Below are 26,151 nucleotides of genomic sequence, written 5' to 3'. Positions count from 1 at the left end.
AAGGTCGTAAATAGTTCCAAAAAAAGGTTGTAAAACAGTTTATAAAAGAGGTGCTTGGAGAGATGTCTTAGACTTAGACTTAGACAAACTTTAATAATCTAGAAGGGAAATTGTTCCACACAGTAGCTCAATTACAATGATGGAAACTGTAAGGCTGGAGGCCCTTCCTCCTCTCCGCTTTGTAGACACTATCTTTCTGTGGATTACAATACATCAAATAAATCAATGCCTTCATGTCGCTTCCCATCGTACACAGTGGATTTTTATAAGCCTTTTGCTTGGTAGGATCAAAGACAGCTTTTCTCTGCACGCCGGGAACTCATGGCAACACAAAGTTTTGTGAAAACTTCCATCCATCCTTTTTTCTACCGCTTATTCCCTTTCGGTGTCGCGGGGGGCGCTGGCGCCTATCTCAGCTACAATCGGGCGGAAGGCGGGGTACACCCTGGACAAGTCGCCACCTCATCGCAGGGCCAACACAGATAGACAGACAACACTCACACTCACATTCACACACTAGGGCCAATTTAGTGTTGCCAATCAACCTACCCCCAGGTGCACGTCTTTGAAAGTGGGAGGAAGCCGGAGTAACCGGAGGGAACCCACACATTCACGGGGAGAACATGCAAACTCCACACAGAAAGATCCCGAGCCTGGATTTGAACCCAGGACTGCAGGACCTTCGTATTGTGAGGCAGATGCACTAACCCCTCTCCCACCGTGAAGCCCCTTGTGATAACTTACATGCAATTATTCTGACACTTACCAACCTCAAAGCTATTTTATTTGGTACATGGTGAAATGTAAAGTGTAAAAGTGTGACCAGTAGATGGCACTCACACATAAGAGATGTGTAGACTGCAATATGACTTAAGTAAACAACACCAACATTGTATATGTTTCATTGAAAATATAGAACATTACACACTGTGTTGAAAATTCGGTCAAAATGTTTTAGTACGACTCTGGTAAGATATGAAGCCGCACCGCTTGATGGATTGCACTGTGCTTCAACATACGAGTATTATTATGGTGTGTGTATAAGGTAAGACGTATTATCTGGCTTATTGTTTCGCCATTTTAATATTTGTCGACCCATAGTCTATAAGCTTCTTCTTTTTCTCTATCTTCTCGTTATGGGACATTCATCCTCCGCTATTGCCATTTCTGATATAAAGTAAGGTAAAGTTCTTACTTATATACGTAAGTAAACTCGCCATTAAAGCACTAAAGCATAATGGTGTAGTGAGTTTACATTATTCACCCAAAGAACTTTAGTTAGTAGAGGGTTCCGGTAGGACGTTATTTTCACGGGACACATTTCCGGCGTTTGCCACGGATGATATTTTCGCTCTGTTATTGATTGAAGTAAAGTCTGAATGTCATTAAAACAGTTAGCTCCATCTTTTGACACTTTTTCCACTCCTGACCTTGCACGCTACACCGCTACAACAAAGATGACGGGGAGAAGACATTGTCGAAGGCACGTAAATAAGACCCCCCCCAAACGGCACATCCGGAAGCGACTGTCAGAAAGCTGTCAGGCTTGACTCTGACAGTTTGACTATGTTTTGGTTTTTTTCCTCTGCATTTGTCTTTTTTTTCCTCTGTGTGTGTAGTGTTTACTGTCAGTGCTCTTATTTTGTTGGTTTCCTGTTTTTCTCCCTTAGTGCTGTGTTCCCCCTCAGCTGCGGCTGTTTGGCACTTGGCCACACCTAGTGTCAATCAGTCCGCTCCTATTTAGACCTGTCTTCCCATCCAGTCACTGCTGGAATGTTGTATTGCATGTCGCACTTGTCATTGCTACTTGTCGTGTCGTATCTTGTTGTGTCAATGCAGCGTTGCGGTAAGCCATGTTTGATAGCGGTTTTTAGCTTACTGTCTTTTGTTCCCTGCTTATAGTTTATTTTCTAAGTACAACTACGACTTTTGTTTTCCATGCTAAAGTTCCTTTTTGTTTTCTAGCTCCCATGCTAGCTCTCTTACTTTGTTATCCGACCACGTGCGTGCTTTTTGTTTGTACCCTTTGTTTGGTTTTGTTCTAGTATTTTATATTAAAACCATGTCTCCTTATTCAATGCCTGCCTCCGTCTCTGCATCTTATGGTTCGTCAACAACAAACTTTGACAAAAGCGGCTTGAAGATGATCTGTAAAACATAATCTATACAACATTTTAACCAAAGAACCACCATTACATGTTATGTAGACCACAAGGAAGTGTTTGCCATTTAGAAAAAAATCATAATATGACCCCTTTGATAAAATGTATAATCTGATGCGCGTTTTGTGTGAAAATATTCCCATACCGACCCACTCATCAGCAATGTGCCTTATAATCCAGTGCGCCCTATGGTCCAGAAAATGCGGTACATATTCCATTCTAAGATGTCAGATGGCATTCGTGTATAGGTTACAATGTGTCGCTGTAGCCAAGAAGTAGTCTTTGCCATGTAAATGAATGTGCTTGTCCGTTGTTTTGTTGAGCCCTACAAAGTGTTTATACTGTAAATATTATTACACAATAGAGGTTGGATTGTATTTTTGTAGTTTTCATAACCTACTCAGTGGCCTAGTGGTTAGAGTGTCCGCCCTGAGATCGGTAGGTTGTGAGTTCAAATCCCCGGCCGAGTCATACCAATGACTACAAAAATGGTACCCATTACCTCCCTGCTTGGCACTCAGCATCAAGGGTTGGAATTGGGGGTTGAATCACCAAAAATTATTCCCGGGCGCGGCCACTGCTGCTGCCCAATGCTCCCCTCACCTCCCAGGGGGTGGAACAAAGGGATGGGTTAAATGCAGAGGACACATTTCACCACACCTTGTGTGTGTGTGACAATCATTTGTACTTTAACTTAACTTTAACTTAACTTAAAGTTGCAACACTACCTACTGTACTGTGTTTGTTTCCTCGCCAAGTGCTTGGGTCGGTCCAGTGTCTGCAGTCGGACGTGACGTCACGTGCAACAACGTTATTGAGGGGTCAAGGGGTTTTCATCCCTGATTGACTGTGCTAAACATCCATCCATACATTTTCTACCGCTTGTCCCATACAGGGTCGCGGGGGGTGCCGTAGCCTATCTCAGCTGCATTCGGGCGGAAGGCGGTGTACACCCTGGACAAGTCTCCACTGTGCTAAACATCCATCCATCCATCCATTTTCTACAGCTCGTCGCTTTTGGGGTCGCGGGGGGTTCTGGAGCCTATCTCAGCTGCATTCGGGCGGAAGTAGCCAAAGTGCTAAATAATGTATGCTAAACTTTTGGTAAGCAGGGGCCTCATGGAACTAGAGTTGCGTGGCGTTCCTCCTAAAAATTGACGTCCATATCATGACTAGTCAATTTGACGTCATGTCTTGTTTAGTTTTGGGGTATTTTGGGGTTTACTTTGTGACGCTTGGTGGGCATAGTGATGCCGGATTTGTTCTTCCAAGGATGCGTCGGGCAAGAACACAGCGTAAGGTAAGCAACAAAGAATTTATTTCACTAATAAAAGGCTAAGAACAAAAATACTGGTGCTAGGCAGAAGAGGCAAACAAATGGCGCTAGCATGGAAGCCAGGGAAACTAACAGAAACACTAACACTTGGCACAAAGGCACAAAAAGGGAAAACAAAACAACTAGGAATAAAATAAGGCGTAGCGCGAAAGCTAGCGAGTAGAACATGGAAAGCAGTCGTTACTTGTTGCATGAGAGCAAATTAGAAACCGAGGACGAAATAACAAAAGGGGCAGGCTTAAATAAGGCAGTAATCACGAGGAACAGGTGTGCGTCAAAACAAGGGGCAGGTGAAAACGTATAAGCAACCATGGTAACAGACTAAACAAGGAACTAAGGCAGACATATGCAGACTATAATACAAAAATGGAACAAAACACAAATATGTTATGATCCGAGCAGCGGATCATAACATACTTCTTGTTTTACGTTCTCATTTTGTTTCCACTTCATTTTCTGTCCGCGTTAGTTTGCATCGGCTTCACCCCTGAGTAGCGATTATGCTTTCCACCTGCCACTAATTATCCCCTGAGGACTATTTTACCAAGTTTCATAGCTTAGTTGGTTGTCAGGTCATCGCTTCTTCGTTGCAGATGCTGTTGTTTTCTCGTTGCTGCTTTCTCCTCAGGCAAATGTGACTTTTTTGGGTTTCTGATTCTTGCACAGTTTTGTATTTTTGCATTTTGGTGCCTCTTGGACTTGTTGGCCGATATATTCCTGTGTGCATTATCAAGCACCTCTGTTGTTGTTGTTTTTTTTTTACATTGTGCCACTACTTTTGAGCACCTCTTTTTTTTTTTTTTTTTTATTGGTCAGATGAATAGGTTTTTGAATTTCTCGAAGCTTCAGTACACGCTTCCGCACAAGAACCTGCTGGTCAAATGAATTAAAAAATGGTAAAATGGGTTATACATGTATAGTGCTTTTCTACCTTCAAGGCACTCAAAGCGCTTTGACACTATTTCCACATTCACACATTCACACACTGATGGCAGCAGCTGCCATGCAAGGCCCCAACCTAACCACGACCCATCAGGAGCAATGGTGAAATGTCTTGCTCAAGAACACAACGGACATGAGTCGGTTGGTAGAAGCTGGGGATCAAACCAGGAACCTTCAGGTTGCTGGCACAGCCACTCTCCCAACTTCGCTGATGAATGGATGGATAGATGGATGAGGAAAAAACACAGAGGCTATTGCATCCCTACAAGCCTGTTTCGCATGTTTCCCTGCTCCCCTGAAGAGCAGGGAAAAGTTAACATTAAAGTACCAATGATTGTCACACACACTAGGTGTGGTGAAATGTGTCCTGTGCATTCGACCCATCCCCTTGTAACCCCCTGGGAGGTGAGGGGAGCAGTGGGCAGTAGCGGTGCCGCGCCCGGGAATCATTTTTTTTGTGATTTAACCCCCAATTTCAACCCTTGATGCTGAGTACCAAGCAGGGAAGTAATGGGTCCCATTGTTATAGTCTTTGGTACAACTCACAACCTACCGATCTCAGGGCGGCCTTCTAACCACTAGGCCACTGTGTAGGTGTTGTAGTGATTTGAGTTGGCCTAGTAGGCTATTTCATCCCTCCAAACGGACTTGTTAGGATGAAATAGGTCAGGAAAAAGCACTGCATCTTTCAGTGGAAAAAATGTGTACACTCCTTGTTTATTATATCACTAAGGGGTAGTGATGTGTGGTTGGCGGTCTCATCCGCGGAGTCCGCTGATAAACCGCGGGTTGGACGGGTGACATGACGAAAAAATAGATTTTAATTAAATTCGGGCGGGTGGCGGTTGAACCATCCGGAAATATTTGATATACATGGTTCTGGGATCGGTATCCTTTACCATTCAAAGAGCCATTTGAGACCCGTGTCACAAAGTGAAGAAGACAATAGGAGAAGCTAATATTCTCTAGAATGACTGCCGGCAGTCACCCAGATAATAAGTATTAGGGCGTGCTATGAAGCCATTGACTTTGTCGCCTTCCACAGCATGTACAATCTGCTTGTCAGTCCAGTATCATGTTGTGTGTGGCTTCCGCAGCAACACACTCACGACTGCAAGGCATACTGGGTGACACAGAGTACACTAATGGTTGTGATATAAACAATGTTAACACTCTTAGTAATATGCGCCACGCTGTGAAGCCACACCAAACACGATTGACAAACACATTTCGGGGGAACATCCTCCCAGTAACACAACATAAACGCAACACAACAAATACCCAGAATCCTTTTTTATCCATGACACATCCTGACTATTTTATACACCCCGCTAGCAGCAAACCCCGCCACGCCCCTCCCCGGCACTCCCCCGTGCGTCGGTAAGGTGGGCGGGGTTGGGGGCGCGGGGGTGTAAAATATATTCAGGAATTGTCACGGATACAAAGGATTCTGGGTATTTTTGTGTTGCGTTTATGTTGTTTTACTATGAGGAGGTTCTCCCGAAATGTGTCTGTCAATATTGTTTGGTGTGGCTTCACAGCGTGGTGCATATTAGTAAGTGTTAAAGTTGTTTATATTACAACCATCAGTGTACTCTGTATCACCCAGTATGCCTTTCAATCTTGTACGTATGATTGCGGAAGCTGCACACAACATGTTGCCGGACTAACAATCGGTTTGTACATGCTGTTGAAGGTGTCAAAGGCAATGGCTTCACAGCACGCCCATATTCTTGTCATCAACATGTACGTCAATTGTTTTTTTGTGAGAACGTTAGCGGCTCCAATTGTCTGCATTACTCTGTGAAACGGTTTTAAATAGCTCTGTGAGTGGTAAAGGTGGCCGACCTCTGATGTATTTCAGCGGGCGGGTCGCGGTTCTGATAAAATGTTGGTTCGGGTAGACGGTGGGTGGATGACGACTTTGGTGACGCGGTTGCGGATGATATAATTGCCTATCCGCGCATCTCTAATAAGGGGTATTTGTGATTCTGTTCTTTTAGGTTACGCATAAGTACAAGTCATGGCGATACCTTTTTATATCATTTAAAAGGTTTCGAACCCTTGATTCTAGGTAAAAACTAAATAAAGTGATTTTTTTTTTCTGTCTTTACAGGTATGGAAAGATAGTTTCAACAAAGGCCATTCTGGATAAGAACACCAACCAGTGCAAAGGTAGGTTACTTGGTCTTGTACATCAACCATTTCTCATTCACGTTGGCCTCTGTGGTCAAGAATAATGTTTAACACGAATATGAAATTTATAACCATGTGATATGAACATATGATTTTAATTTAGTTTGGTCATTTTAATTTAGCATTTGTATACCTTTTGTTTATAATAGAGTTCAATCGACGCTTTTGAATCAATTTCAAAACATTCCTTCCATAAGTACGAGAGGTGCAATTATCACGGATATTACCTCCTGTTTCGAATTAGTAAGGAGAAACCAACCTAAAACTGCTGAGCTTTTGTGAATGATTTTTTTTTTACAGATTAGCATGGAAATAGATAATCTGATAGCAGGCAGTCCTTTCAAAAACTCAATTTGTGATACACTTAATTTTTGAACTGCAACTTTGGGCCGAAAATGGTCAAAATACTTTTACCTTTTACTTTTAGTTACCTGTTTTAAGTTACAGTGCAAGCCAATAGTTTGAGTTTGGGTTTATCTGGAACATGCATGCATACAACATGATACATCACAATTTCCAGTTTTTCTATTCAACCTGTTCGAAAAGGAGTAGGAAGAAGCAGAGCTTATTTAATCCTACCCCTTTTCTTTTACATAACAGTTGCTAAAATTTTTGTTCACTTCCTGTTCTCAATTTTTTCACAATATACTCCATAACTGGTCGGACCCAATGTGTCCGTATTGATAACACCACTGCAACTCATATCGGCCTGCCACAAGGCACTAATATTGGCCCTTTTCTTTTCTCCATGTATATAAACGACCTGCCATCTGTATGTGAGGATGTAAATATCCAGATGTATGCAGATGACACGGTTATTTTTACTTGGGGGAAAAGATCGCTGAAACGGTGGCCAGAAAACTTACATCAGCCATGGAGAAGGTGGCAAGATGGCTACATGACTCTTGTCTTACATTGAAAATTAAGAAAACAGCAACAATGTATTTTGTAAACAAATATAAAATGTCATCCTTTCCAAATATAATGATTAATAAGGAGATAATAAAAAATGTTAGTGAATATCGTTCCCTGGGTGTCATTTTAGAGCCAACACCCGGCTTTAAAAAACATATTAAACAGATGTGCCAGAGTCTTAAATACACCATAGAAACGTTCAAATGTATCAGGAATTTGTTAACACTGGAGGCAGCTCAAACTTATTTTAATGCAATGATTATGTCTCGTTTTTATTATTGTATAACATGTTGGTCACAGGCAAGCAAAATGACTCTGAGGCCATTGGAAACTTTGCACAAACAATCACTCCAAATCCTTGACCGCAAACCACCACACCACCATCACTGTAAAATATAGATTGTTAAACTTAGCTAATATTCAAAGATTAGCATCAATACAAATGGCTCATCGAATCCTAAATAACACTGCACCAGCGCCACTTAAGCACTTTGTTCAGTTTACATCTGCTGGGACAACTAGAAACACACGAGCCTCCACCAAGGGGCAGTGTAGCGTACCCAGATGTAAAACCTCTTTTGCACAATCAGCCTTTTCATATAAAGCCATAAAGCATGGGTGTCAAACTCTGGCCCACGGGCCAAATTTGGCCCACCGTGTAATTTAATTTGGCCTTTGAGGCAGTATGAAATTAACATTAGAGCTGGCCCGCCGGTTGCCGCTGTAACACCGCATTTACCACTAATACTCATACTTGCCAACCCTCCCGATTTTCCCGGACTCCCCAATTTCAGTGTCCCTCCCGAAAATCTCCCGGGGTAAACATTCTCCCGAATTTCTCCCCATTTCTACCCGGACGACAATATAGGGGGCGTGCATTAACGGAACTGCCTTTAGCGTCCTCTACGTCACGTCCACTTTTCCTACATAGAAATAGCGTGCCAACCCAGTCACATAATATATGCGGCTTTTACACACACCCGTGCACAAGTGAATGCAATGCATACTTGTTCGACAGCAATGCAGGTCACACTGAGGGTGGCCGTGTAAACAATTTACAATTTAACAATCTAACAAATATGCGCCACACTGTGAACCCACACCAAACAAGAATAACAAACACATTTCGGGAGAACATCTGCACCGTAACACAACATAACAAATACCCAGAAACCCTTGCAGCACTAACTCTTCCGGGACGCTACAATATACCCCCCACCCCCAAGCAATAATTAATGTTTTACTCATACACTTTCTCTTGCTACTTCAAGGCTTGAATGTTTGATTAATTTGTTATTGTTATTTTATTTGCAAATTTATTATTAGCCCGTGGAAAAAGTTTTTTTTTATATTTACCTCAGAGGGCTGCAAATAGAAAAGAGGCATTCAATTTTTTATTTAAATTGGGTTTGATATGCCATTGATATTTTTTAATGATTATTATTTAAAACTGGATTTTACATGTCACTATAACGTTATATAAGCCTTGCTTGTTCAATATTCAATGCAAAACTTGTTTGGATCCCTATTAAAAGGTTAATTTGTTCAACCTTGGCCCGTGGCTCTGTTCAGTTTTAAATTTTGGCCCACTCTGTATTTGAGTTTGACACCCCTGCCATAAAGGAATGCAACGACCTCACAACAAACTTGAAAAGTTTAACAGATTACTCTTGGCTTTGGAGCAGTCAGAGCTGCTCACACGGTCACTAAGGTGGGCACTATGTTTGACGGATCAACTTAATGTGTATTATATTTATCCACGACAGCATTTTTGTTGTAAATTGTGAGGCGTGTGTGTTAAAATCATGTTTGCTTTTACAAATGATGACAGATGTGAACAAGAGCATGTATTGTCTTTGTGTGACGATGTAAATGATATGTGTTTGTATTGTATATTAAGTAAGGGCATTTTATGACTTTTCCTAATTTGATTACATGATATGGTATGACTTTATTGTAGTAATTTTATTGCATGATTTTTGTATCCCTCAAATTTAGGTAGCCAAGGACTGCAGATGGAATTTACCTATTTAGCTATAATCTGGTACAGAACATATCTGTCTTTGAGCTTAATGTTTCTGTGCATTGTCCATTCAAATAAAGACTAAACTAAACTAACTAATCACAATAAAAATAAATAAATAAATAATACTCGGTGAAGTAAGTTGTATTTCATATGGTGAGATGAGTAAGATTATTTTAAAAATGAACGGATGGATGGATGAAATAAGTCCAGAATGTTTATCAATCAATCAATCAATGTTTACTTATATAGCCCTAAATCACTAGTGTCTCAAAGGGCTGCACAAACCACTACGACATCCTCGGTAGGCCCACATAAGGGCAAGGAAAACTCACACCCAGTGGGACATCGGTGACAATAATGACCCAGTGGGACGTCGGTGACAATGATGACTATGAGAACCTTGGAGAGGAGGAAAGCAATGGATGTCGAGCGGGTCTAACATGATACTGTGAAAGTTCAATCCATAATGGATCCAACACAGTCGCGAGAGTCCAGTCCAAAGCAGATCCAACACAGCAGCGAGACTCCCGTTCACTGCGGAGCCAGCAGGAAACCATCCCAAGCGGAGGCGGATCAGCAGCACAGAGATGTCCCCAGCTGATACACAGGCAAGCAGTACATGGCCACCGGATCGGACCGGACCCCCTCCACAAGGGAGAGTGGGACATAGAAGAAAAAGAAAAGAAATGGCAGATCAACTGGTCTAAAAAGGGAGTCTATTTAAAGGCTAGAGTATACAAATGAGTTTTAAGGTGAGACTTAAATGCTTCTACTGAGGTGGCATCTCGAACTGTTACCGGGAGGGCATTCCAGAGTACTGGAGCCCGAACGGAAAACGCTCTATAGCCCGCAGACTTTTTTGGGGCTCTAGGAATCACTAATAAGCCGGAGTCTTTTGAACCCAGATTTCTTGCCGGGACATATGGTACAATACAATCGGCAAGATAGGATGGAGCTAGACCGTGTAGTATTTTATACGTAAGTAGTAAAACCTTAAAGTCACATCTTAAGTGCACAGGAAGCCAGTGCAGGTGAGCCAGTACAGGCGTAATGTGATCAAACTTTCTTGTTCTTGTCAAAAGCCTAGCAGCCGCATTTTGTACCAACTGTAATCTTTTAATGCTAGACATGGGGAGACCCGATCATGGTTCTCCTTTTTTGTACTTTAAGAATTTCTTGAAGTGGATCATATTAGTACATTGTTTGATTGCTTTGCTTAATCCATTCCATAATTTAATACCCCATACTGATATACTGAAGGTGTTAAGTGTTGTATGTGCATACACATGTTTTAAATTACATTTTTTTCTAAGATTATATTTCTAAAAAAGAGGAGAAGGTGTGTTTGGGCACACCCTCTCCTCATTCAATATGTTTTCTTTAATTTCATGACTGTTCACAATTGCAGATTGTCCTGAAGGCATCAAAACGATGAATGAACACGTGGAGTTTTGTACTTAACAAAAAAAGGTGAATTAACTGAAAACATTGTAGTTTCGTCAAAATAGCTACACCTTACTCTGATTACCGCTTTGCATACTCTTGGCATTCTCTTGATGAGCTTCAAAAGGTAGTCACCTGAAATGGTGTGCTTGAAGCTCATCGAGAGAATGCCAAGAGTGTGCAAAGCAGTAATCGGAGCAAAGGGTGGCTTTTTTGAAGAAATTAAAATATAAAACATGTAAATAGTAAATAGTCATGAAAATGCATTGAAGGTGTGTCCAAACTTTTGCCCTGTACTTTACATCCCGGCATCAAAACAAAAAGGATGTGGTGGGTCTCCTTGATACTATTTTGAAAGCTGCTAATATAATATTCAACACAGATATCAACTCAACACTTTTGTTTGTGCTCCCATTCTTCATGAGTCAAACTCAAGTATCTAAATAGTTTTACTAGACACACAAAATACCTATTCCTCTCACATACAGTTCACTAATGTCTAATCTGTGTTAGTGAGCATTCCTTCTCCGCCAAGATAATCCATCCCACCTCACAGGTTTAGCGTATCAAGATGTTGTTTAAACAGCATTAATATTGCACAGGTGTGCCTTAGGCTGCCCACAACAAAAGTCCACTCTGAAATGTGCAGTTTTGTTTTATTGGGTATCTGGCAGTGGGGGCAGGGGGCGGTGGATGGGGGACAAGAGATTCCACAGTCCGTGCAATAATAATGCTGTTTAATCAGCATCTTGATATGCCACACCTGTGAGGTGGGATGGATTATTTTGACAAAGATGAAATGCTCATGAGGACAGATTTATGGACAATATGTGAGAGGAATAGGTCTTTTGTTTCCATACTATAAGTTTTAGATATTTGAGTTCAACTTATGAAAAATGGGTGCAAAAACAAAAATGTTGCCTTTTATATTTTTGTTCAGTGTTTTTTCCACTTAATTACCAATTTCCTGTATTTTACAATACATTCTGTCTTGCGCTCTTATTTTTTTCACCACTTTCCCTCTGGTGTGATTGCTGTTTTCTTAACCTTTTTACTGGTTGGCAAATAGACAACAAAGCTGTCCCTGGTTGTTCATCAGCAGGCTTCTTTTGCCATCCCTGTCCTCTGGACAGAGCTGGAGAGGTTTTGCTTTGTACCTAAACGTGCTAAATAACTTTTCCGATGCTTCCAGTGCGCTTCATTGCTGCGCTGTTTTTGTGATGTTTTTACCCTAATAAACAGGTTTTGCAGCTGCACTTTACTTTTCATGCTGTGTTAAGCAAATTATATCACATTTATAACTAATTAAATCTTTACAATTCCCTCTGGTCTGAATGTTTTTTTTTTTTTTTCAGAACACACCAGCAGTTTAACAGTAATGGTTTAAAGAGTGTAAACGATTATTTTATTTTTTGTGAACTTAAAAAGTTTCTTATTGGTTGACATACAATATTAATTGTTCCAGTTTGAAGCGGAATTCTTAAACTCTATAAAGCACTGTCAGCACACTGCTTTCAACTTGTATGTGGCATTTTTATATGTATTTTATCAGAAGGCTGTCTCGGAAAGCTGGCGTGCACAAGTGATGTGCACGCCAGCTTTCTGAGGGATCGCTTGTGCACGCCAGTTTTCCGAGACTCTGTATTTTGTTGGCGCAGGCAGCATGAAGCAGGGCTTTTATTGTGAAGATAGGAAATGTGCAGTCGGCCTTTAGAGTTTTGACGGAAGGGACGGCGCGAGAGTCTGTTGAAATAAAAAGTGTTTCTCGCCTTCCTCTCGGTCATATTTTCATAATAATGATCTTACAGCAGCCAGCGTCATCTCACAAGACCCTCCGGTACCGTGAATGTCATTTAAGTGACGTCTTGGTGAAGATTGATGATCACTAATTTTTAGGTCTATTTTTTTTAAAAAGCCTGGCTGGAGATCGACTGACACACCCCCCGCGGTCGACTGGTAGCTCGCGAGCGACGTAATGGGCACCCTTGTGTTAAGGCATGTAATTAATTCCAAAATGTGTCTAACAAATCACTTTTGAGGCAATTTGTTTTGCCAGCACTCATTCCATTACCTTTTCCGCGGATGGTTATCTGAAGGGCGGTTTCGGTTGTTATACACAGAGGTGTCTAACTCATTTTGGCTCAGGGGCCGCTTGGAGGAAAATCTGTGGGACGGACTATTAAAATCAGGGCGTTAAAAATAAAAATAAAGACAACTTCAAATGGTTTTCTTTGTCTTACTTTGGCCAAAATTAGAGCAAACACATTCTGGAAATATTACAATAAGAATATAGAAAACAATCCCGCCGGCGGTAAAGTTTAGATCCATGACAGAAAGAAGAAGGTGAATGAATGTTTATAACCGGATACATTTACATATGTAATTGTTTTCTTTTTGTATTATTATTTTTTTTTATGAATTAACGTTCATCACGACCTTTTTATCAAAACACAATATGAAATGTGAGATATAATATGCATACAATTAGCATTTGTTTTCAAAACGTTTACAAAAAAGTGGGACCCCAAAAATTTACTGTGGGACCCCATTTTTTTTATTTGATGGGGTCCCTGAAAATTCGTAGCGCCAACACGGATGGAGTATTGGTGCGTTCAAAACAGCAGCAGGGGGCTGTGGCTTGCGGGCCAGTTCTAATTCTAATCATCATCCATGGATCATTCTTGACTTTAACACGTAGGTTATAGTAGTAGTACCAATGATTGTCACACACACTAGGTGTGGTGAAATGTGTCCTCTGCATCTGACCCATCCCCTTGATCACCCCCTGGGAAGTGAGGGGAGCAGTGGGCAGCAGCCCGGGAATCATTTATGGTGATTTAACCCCCAATTCCAACCATTGACGCTGGGTGCCAAGCAGGGATCTAATGGGTCCCATTTTTATAGTCTTTTGTATGACTCGGCCGGGATTTGAACTCACAACCTACGGATCTCAAGGCGGACACTCTAACCACTAGGCCACTGAGTAGGCTAATAATATTTAACTTATATTAGCCTACTTATTTAAGTTACATATAAGTTAATATTTAACTTATATTTATATGTATGTATTTAACAATACTTGCATACGCCTGTGCAACTCCCACTGTTGCGATCAGTGGCAAATTGTGTTTCAAAATACACCCCGACAAGATTTTAGATTGTGCTATAAGGAAGTTTTGAGATGATAAAGAATATGCATTAATTTAAACACAAAACAAAAAATGTTTGTATGCCATTGTGAATGGCTTCTTGCCGCCATCGTGTGGGTTGCAAGGATCATTGAGGAATGACATCGCTAAGCAGGTTTGACTCGCTTTATTTTTCAATAACAGCTTGTCTTTTCGTCGGATCGCTTTTCAGCTGCTCCGCTCCTTCCTGCTCGCTCCTCTCTTGCTCTTTGATAGGCTGCGTCCTCGCTGTTGTCTTCGGCTCGCTCTTGGTCGTTGTCGCTCTCTAGGTCTTTCTCCTGGTTCTCCTACTTCTGTCCCGAGTGTTCCTCCTTCGCCCCTTTTATGCTGCAGCAGAAGATGATGGGATTGAGAACAGGAGTGTAGTTTACGCACCTGACTCGGCTGGCTGCAGCGTCGCTCCGAGTGCGCCCCGCCTCTCTGCTTCACTGCATGCTCCGCCTTCTCCCCGCCATCTTGGGCCGTACCATCGTTTGTCCGAGCCTGCTGTCGGCTCGTCGGCTCAGTCTCTCCACAGCCATATTGATATTATGTTTGTAGAATTGGCAAAATTCTCTCCTTCATTCACTTTAGGTAAATACAGTCTTGGACAGGGGTACCCATTAGGGATGTCCGATAATATCAGACTGATATTATTGGGCGATAAATGCTTTAAAATGGAAATTATCGGTATCAGTTTCTAAAACTAAAATGTATGACTTTTTAAAACGCCGCTGTACTGAGTGGTTCACGGACGTAGGGAGAAGTACAGAGCGCCAATAAACCTTTAAAGGCACGGCCTTTGCGTCACATAATATCTACGGCTTTTCACAGACACATGTGAATGCATCGCATACTTGGTCAACAGCCATACATGTCACACTGAAGGTGTCCAAATAAACAACTTTAACACTGTTACAAATCTGTGCCACACTGTGAACCCACACCAAACAAGAATGACAAAAACATTTCGGGAGAACATCAGCAACATAACACAACAGAAAATCAGACTGATATTATCGGCCGATAAATGCTTTAAAATGTAACATCGGAAATTATCCGTATCGGTTTCTAAAAGTAAAATGTATGACTTTTTAAAACGCCGCTGTACTGAGTTGTTCACGGACGTAGGGAGAAGTACAGAGCGCCAATAAACCTTTAAAGACACTGCCTTTGCGTGCCGGCCCAGTCACATAATATCTACGGCTTTTCACAGACACAAGTGAATGCAACGCATACGTGGTCAACAGCCATACAGGTCACACTGAAGGTGGCCAAATAAACAACTTTAACACTGTTACAAATCTGCGCCACACTGTGAACCCTCACAAAACAAGAATGACAAAAACATTTCGGGAGAACATCAGCAACATAACACAACAGAATATCAGACTGATATTATCGGCCGATAAATGCTTTAAAATGTAATATCGGAAATTATCGGTATCGGTCTCTAAAAGTAAAATTTATGACTTTTTAAAACACCGCTGTACTGAGTTGTTCACGGACGTAGGGAGAAGTACAGAGGGCCAATAAACCTTTAAAGGCACTGCCTTTGCGTGCCGGCCCAGTCACATAATATCTACGGCTTTTCACAGACACAAGTGAATGCAACGCATACGTGGTCAACAGCCATACAGGTCACACTGAAGGTGGCCAAATAAACAACTTTAACACTGTTACAAATCTGCGCCACACTGTGAACCCTCAAAAAACAAGAATGACAAAAACATTTCGGGAGAACATCAGCAACATAACACAACAGAATATCAGACTGATATTATCGGCCGATAAATGCTTTAAAATGTAATATCGGAAATTATCGGTATCGGTTTCTAAAAGTAAAATTTATGACTTTTTAAAACGCCGCTGTACTGAGTTGTTCACGGACGTAGGGAGAAGTACAGAGGGCCAATAAACCTTTAAAGGCACTGCATTTGCGTGCCGGCACAGTCACATAATATCTACGGCTTTTCACAGACACAAGTGAATGCAACGCATACGTGGTCAACAGCCATACAGGTCACACTGAGGGTGGCCGGGTAAACGACTTTAACACTGTTACAAATATGCGCCACACTGTGAACCCACACCTAACAAGAATGACAAAAACATTTTGGTAGAACATCAGCAACATAACACAACAGAATATCAGACTGATATTATCGGCCGATAAATGCTTTAAAATGTAATATCGGAAATTATCCGTATCGGTTTCTAAAAGTAAAATGTATGACTTTTTAAAACGCCGCTGTACTGAGTTGTTCACGGACGTAGGGAGAAGTACAGAGGGCCAATAAACCTTTAAAGGCACTGCATTTGCGTGCCGGCACAGTCACATAATATCTACAGCTTTTCACAGACACAAGTGAATGCAACGCATACGAGGTCAACAGCCATACAGGTCACACTGAAGGTGGCCAAATAAACAACTTTAACACTGTTACAAATCTGCGCCACACTGTGAACCCTCACAAAACAAGAATGACAAAAACATTTCGGGAGAACATCAGCAACAAAACACAACAGAATATCAGACCGATATTATCGGCCGATAAATGCTTTAAAATGTAATATCAGAAATTATCGGTATCGGTGTCTTAAAGTAAAATTTATGACTTTTTAAAACGCCGCTTTACTGAGTTGTTCACGGACGTAGGGAGAAGTACAGATTGCCAATAAACCTTTAAAGGCACTGCCTTTGCGTGCCGGCCCAGTCACATAATATATACGGCTTTTCACAGAAACAAGTCAATGCATGGCATACTTGGTCAACATCCATACAGGTCACACTGAGGGTGGCCGGATAAACGACTTTAACACTGTTACAAATATGCGCCTCCATGACTGTATACATCGGTATCGGTTGATATCGGAATCGGTAATTAAGAGTTGGACAATATCGGGATATCGGCAAAAAAGCCATTATCGGACATCTCTAGTACCCATTGTACAGTGGGCCTTTGGACCCTTACCGCTACACCCTCGCGATGGCCAACTCACTACCCTTCTCCTCCTCGTAGCTTATAGCTCATCTCCTCCCTTCTATTCCAAACCGGCAAGAGGCTCCTTCTTCTGTCTTTCTTGTCTTACCTGTGACTCCAATGGCTGTTGGCGTTCTCCACACTGACTGGGCAAGGAATCCTCTACAGCGGACCTCGACCAGAAACAGCCACGCATGGCGTGCTTTTCTCCCTCTCAAGAGGTCTTGATGTTTGACAATATTTCTTCAAAGGCCTCTTCACATGGAACTGTAAGTTGTATTAGGATGATCTATTTTCCTACATCCGACCACAGCACCACATCCGGCTTTAAGGCTGTCTGGACAATCTTGGGGAACTGCAGCTTTTCCTGCAGATCGACCTTCATTTCCCATGATTAAGCCTTTTGTAGCACCCGCCTTCCGCCCGATTGTAGCTGAGATAGGCGCCAGTGCCGCACGTGACCCCAAAGGGAATAAGCGGTAGAAAATGGATGCATGGATGGATGTTTTTTATTGTTGGGGGTGGTGGCTTTTCTCCCTCTCTCACACTCTCAATTGCTCTTTTCCGAAGGGGTTGCCGTTTTTGCCTTCGTTCCTGCTCTAGGGTGTTAGCAAGTGTCTTGAGCGCCTTGTCATGTCGCCATCTGTACCTTCCTCGGATGAGAGCTGTTTTACATCCGGACAAGATGGGTGCCTCGGTGCCCCTCGCCCCACAAAGCAGGCATAAGACATTAAAACAAAGTTGAGAACTTGTTGAAGTAGGTTCATATACTTGTTTAAATGTTCTTGTAATCGGACCATTTTTTCGGTATATTAGTTCAGTGGTCCCCAACAACCGATCCGTGACACATTTGCTACCGAACTGCAGAGAAACATTAAATAATTTGGTAACACTTTTGTATGGGGAACATATTCTAAGTAACAAATACTTAATTTAGAGTTATCTGGTTAGGGTTAGAGCAGGGGTCTCAGACACGAGGCCCGTGGGCCAATTGCGTCCCTTGAGACGTTTTTTGCGGCCCCCGCCTTAATATGAAAGTTTAAAGTAAGTGCGGCCTGTGAGTTTTATATGAATGGTGCTTGACAGCGTTGTGTGCGGAGCTGAAGGATTCTACCAATCACGTTGTGGTATATGAGTCTCGAGGGCCGAACATTGACGTCAATTGTGTGATGCAAGCAGAGAAATGTTTTGCCACTTTTTCACGAGACCCGCTGAATCTCTTCCTCCCTCCCTCTCCCCTCTCACTCTCTCTCTGTCACTTTTTGTGTGTCTCTCTCTCTCGCTCCGGCGCCGCTGTAAACAGTCCGCGCCGGGGAGACGAGCAGTCCGATAGCTTCCGAAGCACTCCGCCGAAGGACCGAGCGACAATACAAATCTGTGTTGCACTGGACTCCAGCGCTGATACCCCGACAGAGAGTTGCTGGGCGAATCGGACGTGTAACACGTTAGTTGTGATGTTAGCCCGTTTGGGGCTTATTGTGCTACCGTAACTGTAAACTCCACGCAATATTTGCAAATCATTTTCAACCTATATTAAACTGAATAGACTGCAAAGACAAAATATTAAATGTTCAAACGGGGAACATTTTATTTTTTATGTAAATTTTAGCATTTGGAATTTGATGCCTGCAACATGTTTAAAGGGGAACATTATCACAATTTCAATAGGGTTAAAAACAATAAAAATCAGTTCCCAGTGGCTTGTTGTATTTTTTAAAGTTTTTTTCAAAATTTTACCGGTCCCGGAATATCCCTAAATAAAGGTTTAAAGTGCCTTATTTTCGCTATCTTCGAAAACACTATCCATTTCCCTGTGACGTCATACAGGGCTGCCAATACAAACAACATGGCGGTTACCACAGCAAGATATAGCGACATTAGCTCGGATTCAGACTCGGATTTCAGCGGCTTAAGCGATTCAACAGATTACGCATGTATTGAAACAGATGGTCGGAGTATGGAGGCAGATAGCAAAAACGAAATTGAAGAAGAAATTGAAGCTATTGAGCGAATAGCTATTGATGCGGCCCTGCTGGTATCCGGCAAGGACAAGTCACAGGTGGAACAAATCCTCAGTGCTGAACTCCTCAATATTTGCACCTGGCTCGCTGACAACAAGCTATCCATACACTTAGGTAAAATGGAATCCATCCTATTTGGGTCCCATATCAAACTTAAGAAGGTCAGTGACTTCACTATAAAAGTGGGTGACATTGTTATCACCAGGAAGGATGAGATCACCTACCTAGGTTCCATTCTAGAGGCTAATCTTTCCTGTGATAAAATGGCAACCAAGGTGATCAAAAAGGTCAACCAAAGAACGAGATTCCTCTACAGAATCTCCTCTCTGGTCAACAAAAACACCTTGAGGATTCTAGCGGGAACTCTCATTCAACCCTTCTTCGATTACGCTTGCACCTCCTGGTACCCCAGCACCTCCAAAACCCCCAAATCTAGACTCCAAACATCCCAGAATAAGCTAATCCGGTTACTTTTAGACCTCCACCCCAGATCACACCTCAATCCAACCCACTTCTCCAAAGTGGGCTGGCTCAGGGTGGAGGACAGAGTAAAACAACTTGCACTGAGCCTAGTCTATAAAATCCGCTACACCTCCTTGATCCCGAAGTACATGTCAAACTACTTCCTTAACGTAAATGACCGCCATAACCACAACACCAGGGGGAGCTCCACAAACCACGTTAAACCCAGATTTCGATCTAACAAAGGTCTTAACTCATTCTCTTTCTATGCCACATCAATGTGGAATGCACTCCCAACAGGTATAAAAGTAAGTGCATCTCTATATTCCTTCAAAACTGCTCTAAAACAACACCTCCAGGCAACTTCAACACTTTACTAATACCCGCCTCCATTCACATCCCATCTCCCCGGATTATAAACAACTCAAATGTACTTCTAATGTATATACTTGTTCTCATGCTATCTGAACTCACTATGTTCTCTGCTGGCTGTACATATCCTACTAAATAAGACCTACACTGTTTCAATGTCCACATTTCTCTGTTGATGCAATTGTTGATGACTGAAGTTCTGATATCAACCAAAGATCCTCATCCCACCCCCCAGATTGTAAATAATGTAAATAATTCAATGTACATACTATGATGATTAACTTGTGTGATGACTGTATTATGTTGATAGTATATATTTGTACCATGAATTGATTAACGTGGACCCCGACTTAAACAAGTTGAAAAACTTATTCGGGTGTTACCATTTAGTGGTCAATTGTACGGAATATGTACTGTACTGTGCAATCTACTAATAATAGTATCAATCAATCAATCAAAACGCTATTCGGCCATAGCATGGGTGTACCTAATGAAATGGCCCATAGCATGGCTGCCTTATTAGCATCCCCGGTAAAATGTGCGGACCAAACGATCAGGACTTTCGCATCTTGTGACACTGGAGCAACTTAAGTCCGTCGATTGGTAAGTGTTTTTTTCGCATTAAATGTGGGTATCTAGTTTCAAATGTACATACAGCTAGCGTAAATAACATGTTAGCATCGATTAGCGTAGCATGTTAGCATCAATTAGCTGGGAGCCATGCCGTGACCAAATATGTCTGATTAGCACATAAGTCAACAACATCAACAAAACTCACCTTTGTGATTTTGTTGACCTAATCGTTGCAAATGCATCTGCAGGTTATCCATACATCTCTGTGCCATGTCTGCCTTAGCATCGCCGGTCAAATGTGAAGACACTTTGGTACATTCAATGGGGGTCTGGCGGCAGATTTCTTGCCAGTGGTGCAACTTGAATCCCTCCCTGTTAGTGTTGTTACACCCTCCGACAACACACCGACGAGGCATGATGTCTCCAAGGTTCCAAAAAATAGTCGAAAAAACGGAAAATAACAGAGCTGAGACCCGGTGTTTGTAATGTGAAAATGAATATAGCGGGTGTGTTACCTCGGTGACGTCACGTTCTGACGTCATCGCTAAAAGAACGATAAACAGAAAGGCGTTTAATTTACCAAAATTCACCCATTTAGAGTTCGGAAATCGGTTAAAAAAATACATGGTCTTTTTTCTGCAACATCAAGGTATATATTGACGCCTGCATAGGTCTGGTGATAATGTTCCCCTTTAAAAAAACTGGCACAAGTGGCAATAAAGACTGAGAAAGTTGAGGAATGCTCATGAAAGGTACATACAGGTTTTGGAGCAACATATGTAGCCATCCAAGAAACGTTATCATGGACGCCCCTGCTTATTTCAGCAGGAAAATGCCAAGCCAGGTGGTACAATAACGTGGCTTCATAGTAAAAGAGTGCGGGTACTAGTCCAGACCAGTCTCCCGTTGAAAATGTGTGGCGCATAGGAAGCCTAAAATACGATAACGAAGACCCCAAACTGTAGAACAACTTAAGCTGTACATCAAGCAAGAATGGGAAATAATTCCACCGGAAGAGCTTCAAAAATTAGTCTCCTCAGTTCCCAAATGTTTACTGAGTGTTGTTAAAAGGAAAGGCCATGTAAGACAGTGGTAAAAATGCCCCTATGCCAATTTTTTTGCAATGTAATGCTGGCATTAAATTCTACGTTAATGATTATTTGCAAAAAATATATATTTTTTCAGTTTGAACATTAGATATCTTGTCTTTGCAGTCTATTCAATTGAATATAAGTTGCAAATCATTTTCTTCTGTTTTTATTTACAAATTACACAACGTGCCAACTTCACTGGTTTTGGGTTTTGTAAATTATCACCATGCTAACTCGCTTTTTAAAGGCTCTCTATACAGCATGATTGTTTTGTTACATTACCCAGACGCAGTCCGGTATGAATACACCTTTTTGCCCACCGAGTTCTTGAGCCAGTGACGTCACATGCAATCCAAGTGAAGAACATTGGTGCAAAATGTACTTTTTATAATTAATAAACACTACTATGCATGCCCCCACATCTGTTACTGCTTCAATATTTGACAACCACTGTGGTCGGAGGCACACATTGTCCTCTAAGCGGCTAGAAACTGGCATATGCTGACTGTGAGTCAGTTATAATAGGCTAATTTGACAATTTAAAAAGACATACTTTCTTAATGATGGTCACAAACTCATGGCCACGACCTATCTAAAGACAAGGCTGAGAATATTATTGGACAATTAATCTAAAATGTTTAAATACAGCAACCTACTAAAAGTGACTTGGTGACTTAATAGCCTTTTTTTCCAGCTCGGCATGCGAGTCTGCGTTGTTAATATAATCACAGGTCTTTTATCTATGTTCTGACTAGAAACTGTGCTATTATAGAGAAATTAATAAAAAAACGAATACAAATTGGATCAATCAATCAATCAATCAATGTTTATTTATATAGCCCCAAATCACAAATGTCTCAAAGGACTGCACAAATCATTACGACTACAACATCCTCGGAAGAACCCACAAAAGGGCAAGGAAAACTCACACCCAGTGGGCAGGGAGAATTCACATCCACTGGGACGCCAGTGACAATGCTGACTATGAGAAACTTTGGAGAGGACCTCAGATGTGGGAAACCCCCCCCCCTCTAGGGGATTGAAAGCAATGGATGTCGAGCGGGTCTAACATGATACTGTGAAAGTTCAATCCATATTGGCTCCAACACAGCCGCGAGAGTTCAGTTCAAGCAGATCCAAGACAGCAGCGAGAGTCCCGTCCACAGGAAACCATCTCAAGCGGAGGCGGATCAGCAGCGTAGAGATGTCCCCAACCGATACACAGGCGAGTGGTCCATCCTGGGTCTCGACTCTGGACAGCCAGTACTTCATCCATGGTCATCGGACCGGACCCCCTCCACAAGGGAGGGGGGGACATAGGAGAAAGAAAAGAAGCGGCAGATCAACCGGTCTAAAAAGGAGGTCTATTTAAAGGCTAGAGTATACAGATGAGTTTTAAGGTGAGACTTAAATGCTTCTACTGAGGTAGCATCTCGAACTGTTACCGGGAGGGCATTCCAGAGTACTGGAGCCCGAACGGAAAACGCTCTATAGCCCGCAGACTTTTTTTGGGCTCTAGGAATCACTAATAAGCCGGAGTCTTTTGAACGCAGATATCTTGCCGGGACATATGGTACAATACAATCGGCAAGATAGGCTGGAGCTAGACCGTGTAGTATTTTATACGTAAGTAGTAAAACCTTAAAGTCACATCTTAAGTGCACAGCATGCCAGTGCAGGTGAGCCAGTACAGGTGTAATATGATCAAACTTTCTTGTTCTTGTCAAAAGTCTAGCAGTCGCATTTTGTACCAACTGTAATCTTTTAATGCTAGACATGGGGAGACCCGAAAATAATACGTTACAGTAATCGAGACGAGACGTAACAAACGCATGGATAATGATCTCGGCGTCCTTAGTGGACAAAATGGAGCGAATTTTAGCGATATTACGGAGATGAAAGAAGGCCGTTTTAGTAACGCTTTTAATGTGTGACTCAAAGGAGAGAGTTGGGTCGAAGATAATACCCAGATTTTTTATTAAATAGAGGTCGGTGTCTAGCAGGACCGATAATCAGCATTTCCGTTTTTTTGGCGTTAAGTTGCAAAAAGTTAGCGGACATCCATTGTTTAATTTCATTAAGACACACTTCCAACTGACTACAGTCCGGTGTGTTGGTCAGCTTTAGGGGCATGTAGAGTTGGGTGTCATCAGCATAGCAGTGAAAGCTAATACCGTATTTGCGTATGACGTCACCCAGCGGCAGCATGTAGATGCTGAAGAGTACAGGGCCAAGGACCGAACCCTGGGGAACTCCACACGTTACCTTAATATAGTCCGAGGTCATACTGTTATGGGAGACGCACTGCATCCTATCAGTAAGATAAGAGTTAAACCAAGACAGGGCTAAGTCTGACATACCAATTCGTGTTTTGATACGCTCCAATAAAATATTATGATCGACGGTATCGAAAGCAGCGCTAAGATCGAGGAGCAGCAACATAGATGACGCATCAGAGTCCATCGTTAGCAATAGATCATTAGTCAATTTTGCGTGGGCTGTCTCAGTCGAGTGATTTGCCCTGAAACCGGATAGAAAGGTTTCACATAGATTGTTAAACGCTAAGTGTTCATTTAGCTGCTCTGCAACAATTTTTTCGAGGATTTTTTAAATAAAGGGAAGGTGAGACACCGGTCGGTAATTTACCATGAGGTCAGGATCGAGGTTAGGTCTTTTAAGGAGAGGATGAATAACCGCTTTTTTGAATGCTAGGGGAACAGTGCCCGAGGAAAGTGATAAGTTTATGATATTTAGCACTGATGGACCTAATAATACAAAAAGCTCCTTGATAAGTTTCCCAGGAAGTGGGTCAAGTAAACATGTTGTTTGTTTTATTCCATTTACACGTTGTAACAATCCTTCTGTTATTTCATCAAAACGAGAGAAACTATTTTGGATATTTGCAGTATCCGCCGTATATACAGTCGTATCTGTGTTACTATAACCCAGTTGTAGCTGGGACGCATTGTCTTTAATCTTCTTTCTAATAAGTTCAATTTTCTTATTAAATAACTTCATAAAATCATCTGCCGAATAAGTGGAGCTACTGGAAGGAGTCCCTTGTTGGGTTAGCGATGCTACTGTACTAAACAAAAATTTTGGATCGTTTTTATTAATGCGGATGAGATTTGAGAAATAATTAGTTTTAGCTAAGGTAAGCATGCGTTTATAAGTTATTAAACTATCACTCCATGCTTGATGGTGCACCTCAAGTTTAGTCGTGCGCCATTTGCGTTCCAGCTTTCTACATAATAATTTCTGAGCTCTAGTTTCTTCAGTAAACCATGGCGTACGCCTTTTTGGAGCCTTTTTTAACTTCAGCGGTGCTATACTATCAATGGTTTCGCGCAGGGCGTTGTTAAAGTTGTTAGTGAGGTTATCAATAGAGCCCACATACTTTGGGAACGGTGCCATTACCGAGGGCAGTAGGTCAGCAAGAGTCGTCTTTGTGGCAGCATTAATATTTGCGGCTGCTATAGCAGTTATTATTATTATTAGCTTGCCGAACATGAGTCTGAACTTCGAATTTTATAAGGTAATGATCGGACATTTCTTTAGTATACGGGAGTATCATAACTTTGGAAACAGTGATACCTCTGACAAGCACTAGGTCTATTGTATTACCGCTGCGATGCGTCAGTTCATTTATTATTTGTGTAAGACCACAGCTATCAATTATAGTCTGGAGCGCCACGCACGGTGGGTCCAATGGGGTATTCATATGGATATTAAAGTCCCCCATTACAGTTATATTATCGGCGTGCGTCACTAGATCAGCAACAAACTCTGAGAATTCACTAATAAAGTCTGAATAGGGCACTGGGCGGCGGTAGATAACCGCCAGGCACAGAGGCAGCGGTGTGGCAGACTTCATAGAAAGCACCTCAAACGATTTATATTTATTATTTAAGTTAGGACTAAAGTTAAAGTTTTCGTTGTATATTAGTGCGACACCCCCTCCCCTTTTAAGGGGACGGGCAATATGCGCATTCGTATAGTTAGGAGGGGATGCCTCATTTATCGCAAAAAAGTCGTATGGTTTAGGCCAGGTTTCGTTAAGACCGATGACGTTAAGGTTGTTGTCTCTAATGACCTCATTAACTAATAACATTTTAGGAGACAAAGATCTGATGTTTAGAAAGCCCATATTATAGGTAGTGGGCTGCTTTAAGGAGTTGTTGATAAAATTATCCGTAGTAGTAATATTAATAATGTTGCGTTTATTATGCGCAGTGTACTTAAAATAATTACGACCATATCTAGGAATTGATATGACGGGAATTTTCAGATTGTCTACTTGGCGCTGCGATAAACTGAACGCATCATAATTTGCCACCTCAGTAGAACGCATGTCTAACTCTGACGTAGTCATATTCATAGCAGAAAAAACATTTTGTGAGTTGTGTTATCCTACGAAAATTGCTATGTGTACAGGGATCATCCAGCCTGGCGCTGGTTAGT

At 41.8% G+C, this 26,151-nt stretch overlaps 1 protein-coding gene across 3 annotated transcripts in view; it reads left to right on the top strand.

Annotated features, from left to right (window-relative positions):
- The window catches only part of rbms3 (RNA binding motif, single stranded interacting protein), an 807,584-nt gene that overhangs the window by 200,078 nt on the left and 581,355 nt on the right, over positions 1 to 26,151 (top strand). For all 3 annotated transcript variants that reach the window (XR_009803506.1, XM_061882138.1, XM_061882137.1), the window contains exon 3: positions 6,557 to 6,615. Coding sequence is in view for 2 of the 3 variants with exons in the window: in XM_061882138.1 (XP_061738122.1) it covers positions 6,557 to 6,615 (59 nt within the window). In the remaining variant the exon portion in view is untranslated. The remainder of the gene's footprint in view (positions 1 to 6,556; positions 6,616 to 26,151) is intronic.

The sequence above is a fragment of the Nerophis ophidion genome, linkage group LG21 (assembly GCF_033978795.1).
Source record: "Nerophis ophidion isolate RoL-2023_Sa linkage group LG21, RoL_Noph_v1.0, whole genome shotgun sequence".
Lineage (NCBI taxonomy): Eukaryota > Metazoa > Chordata > Actinopteri > Syngnathiformes > Syngnathidae > Nerophis > Nerophis ophidion.
The sequence above is the reverse complement of the archived record's forward strand: the minus strand, read 5'-3'. Positions and strand labels throughout refer to the sequence as shown.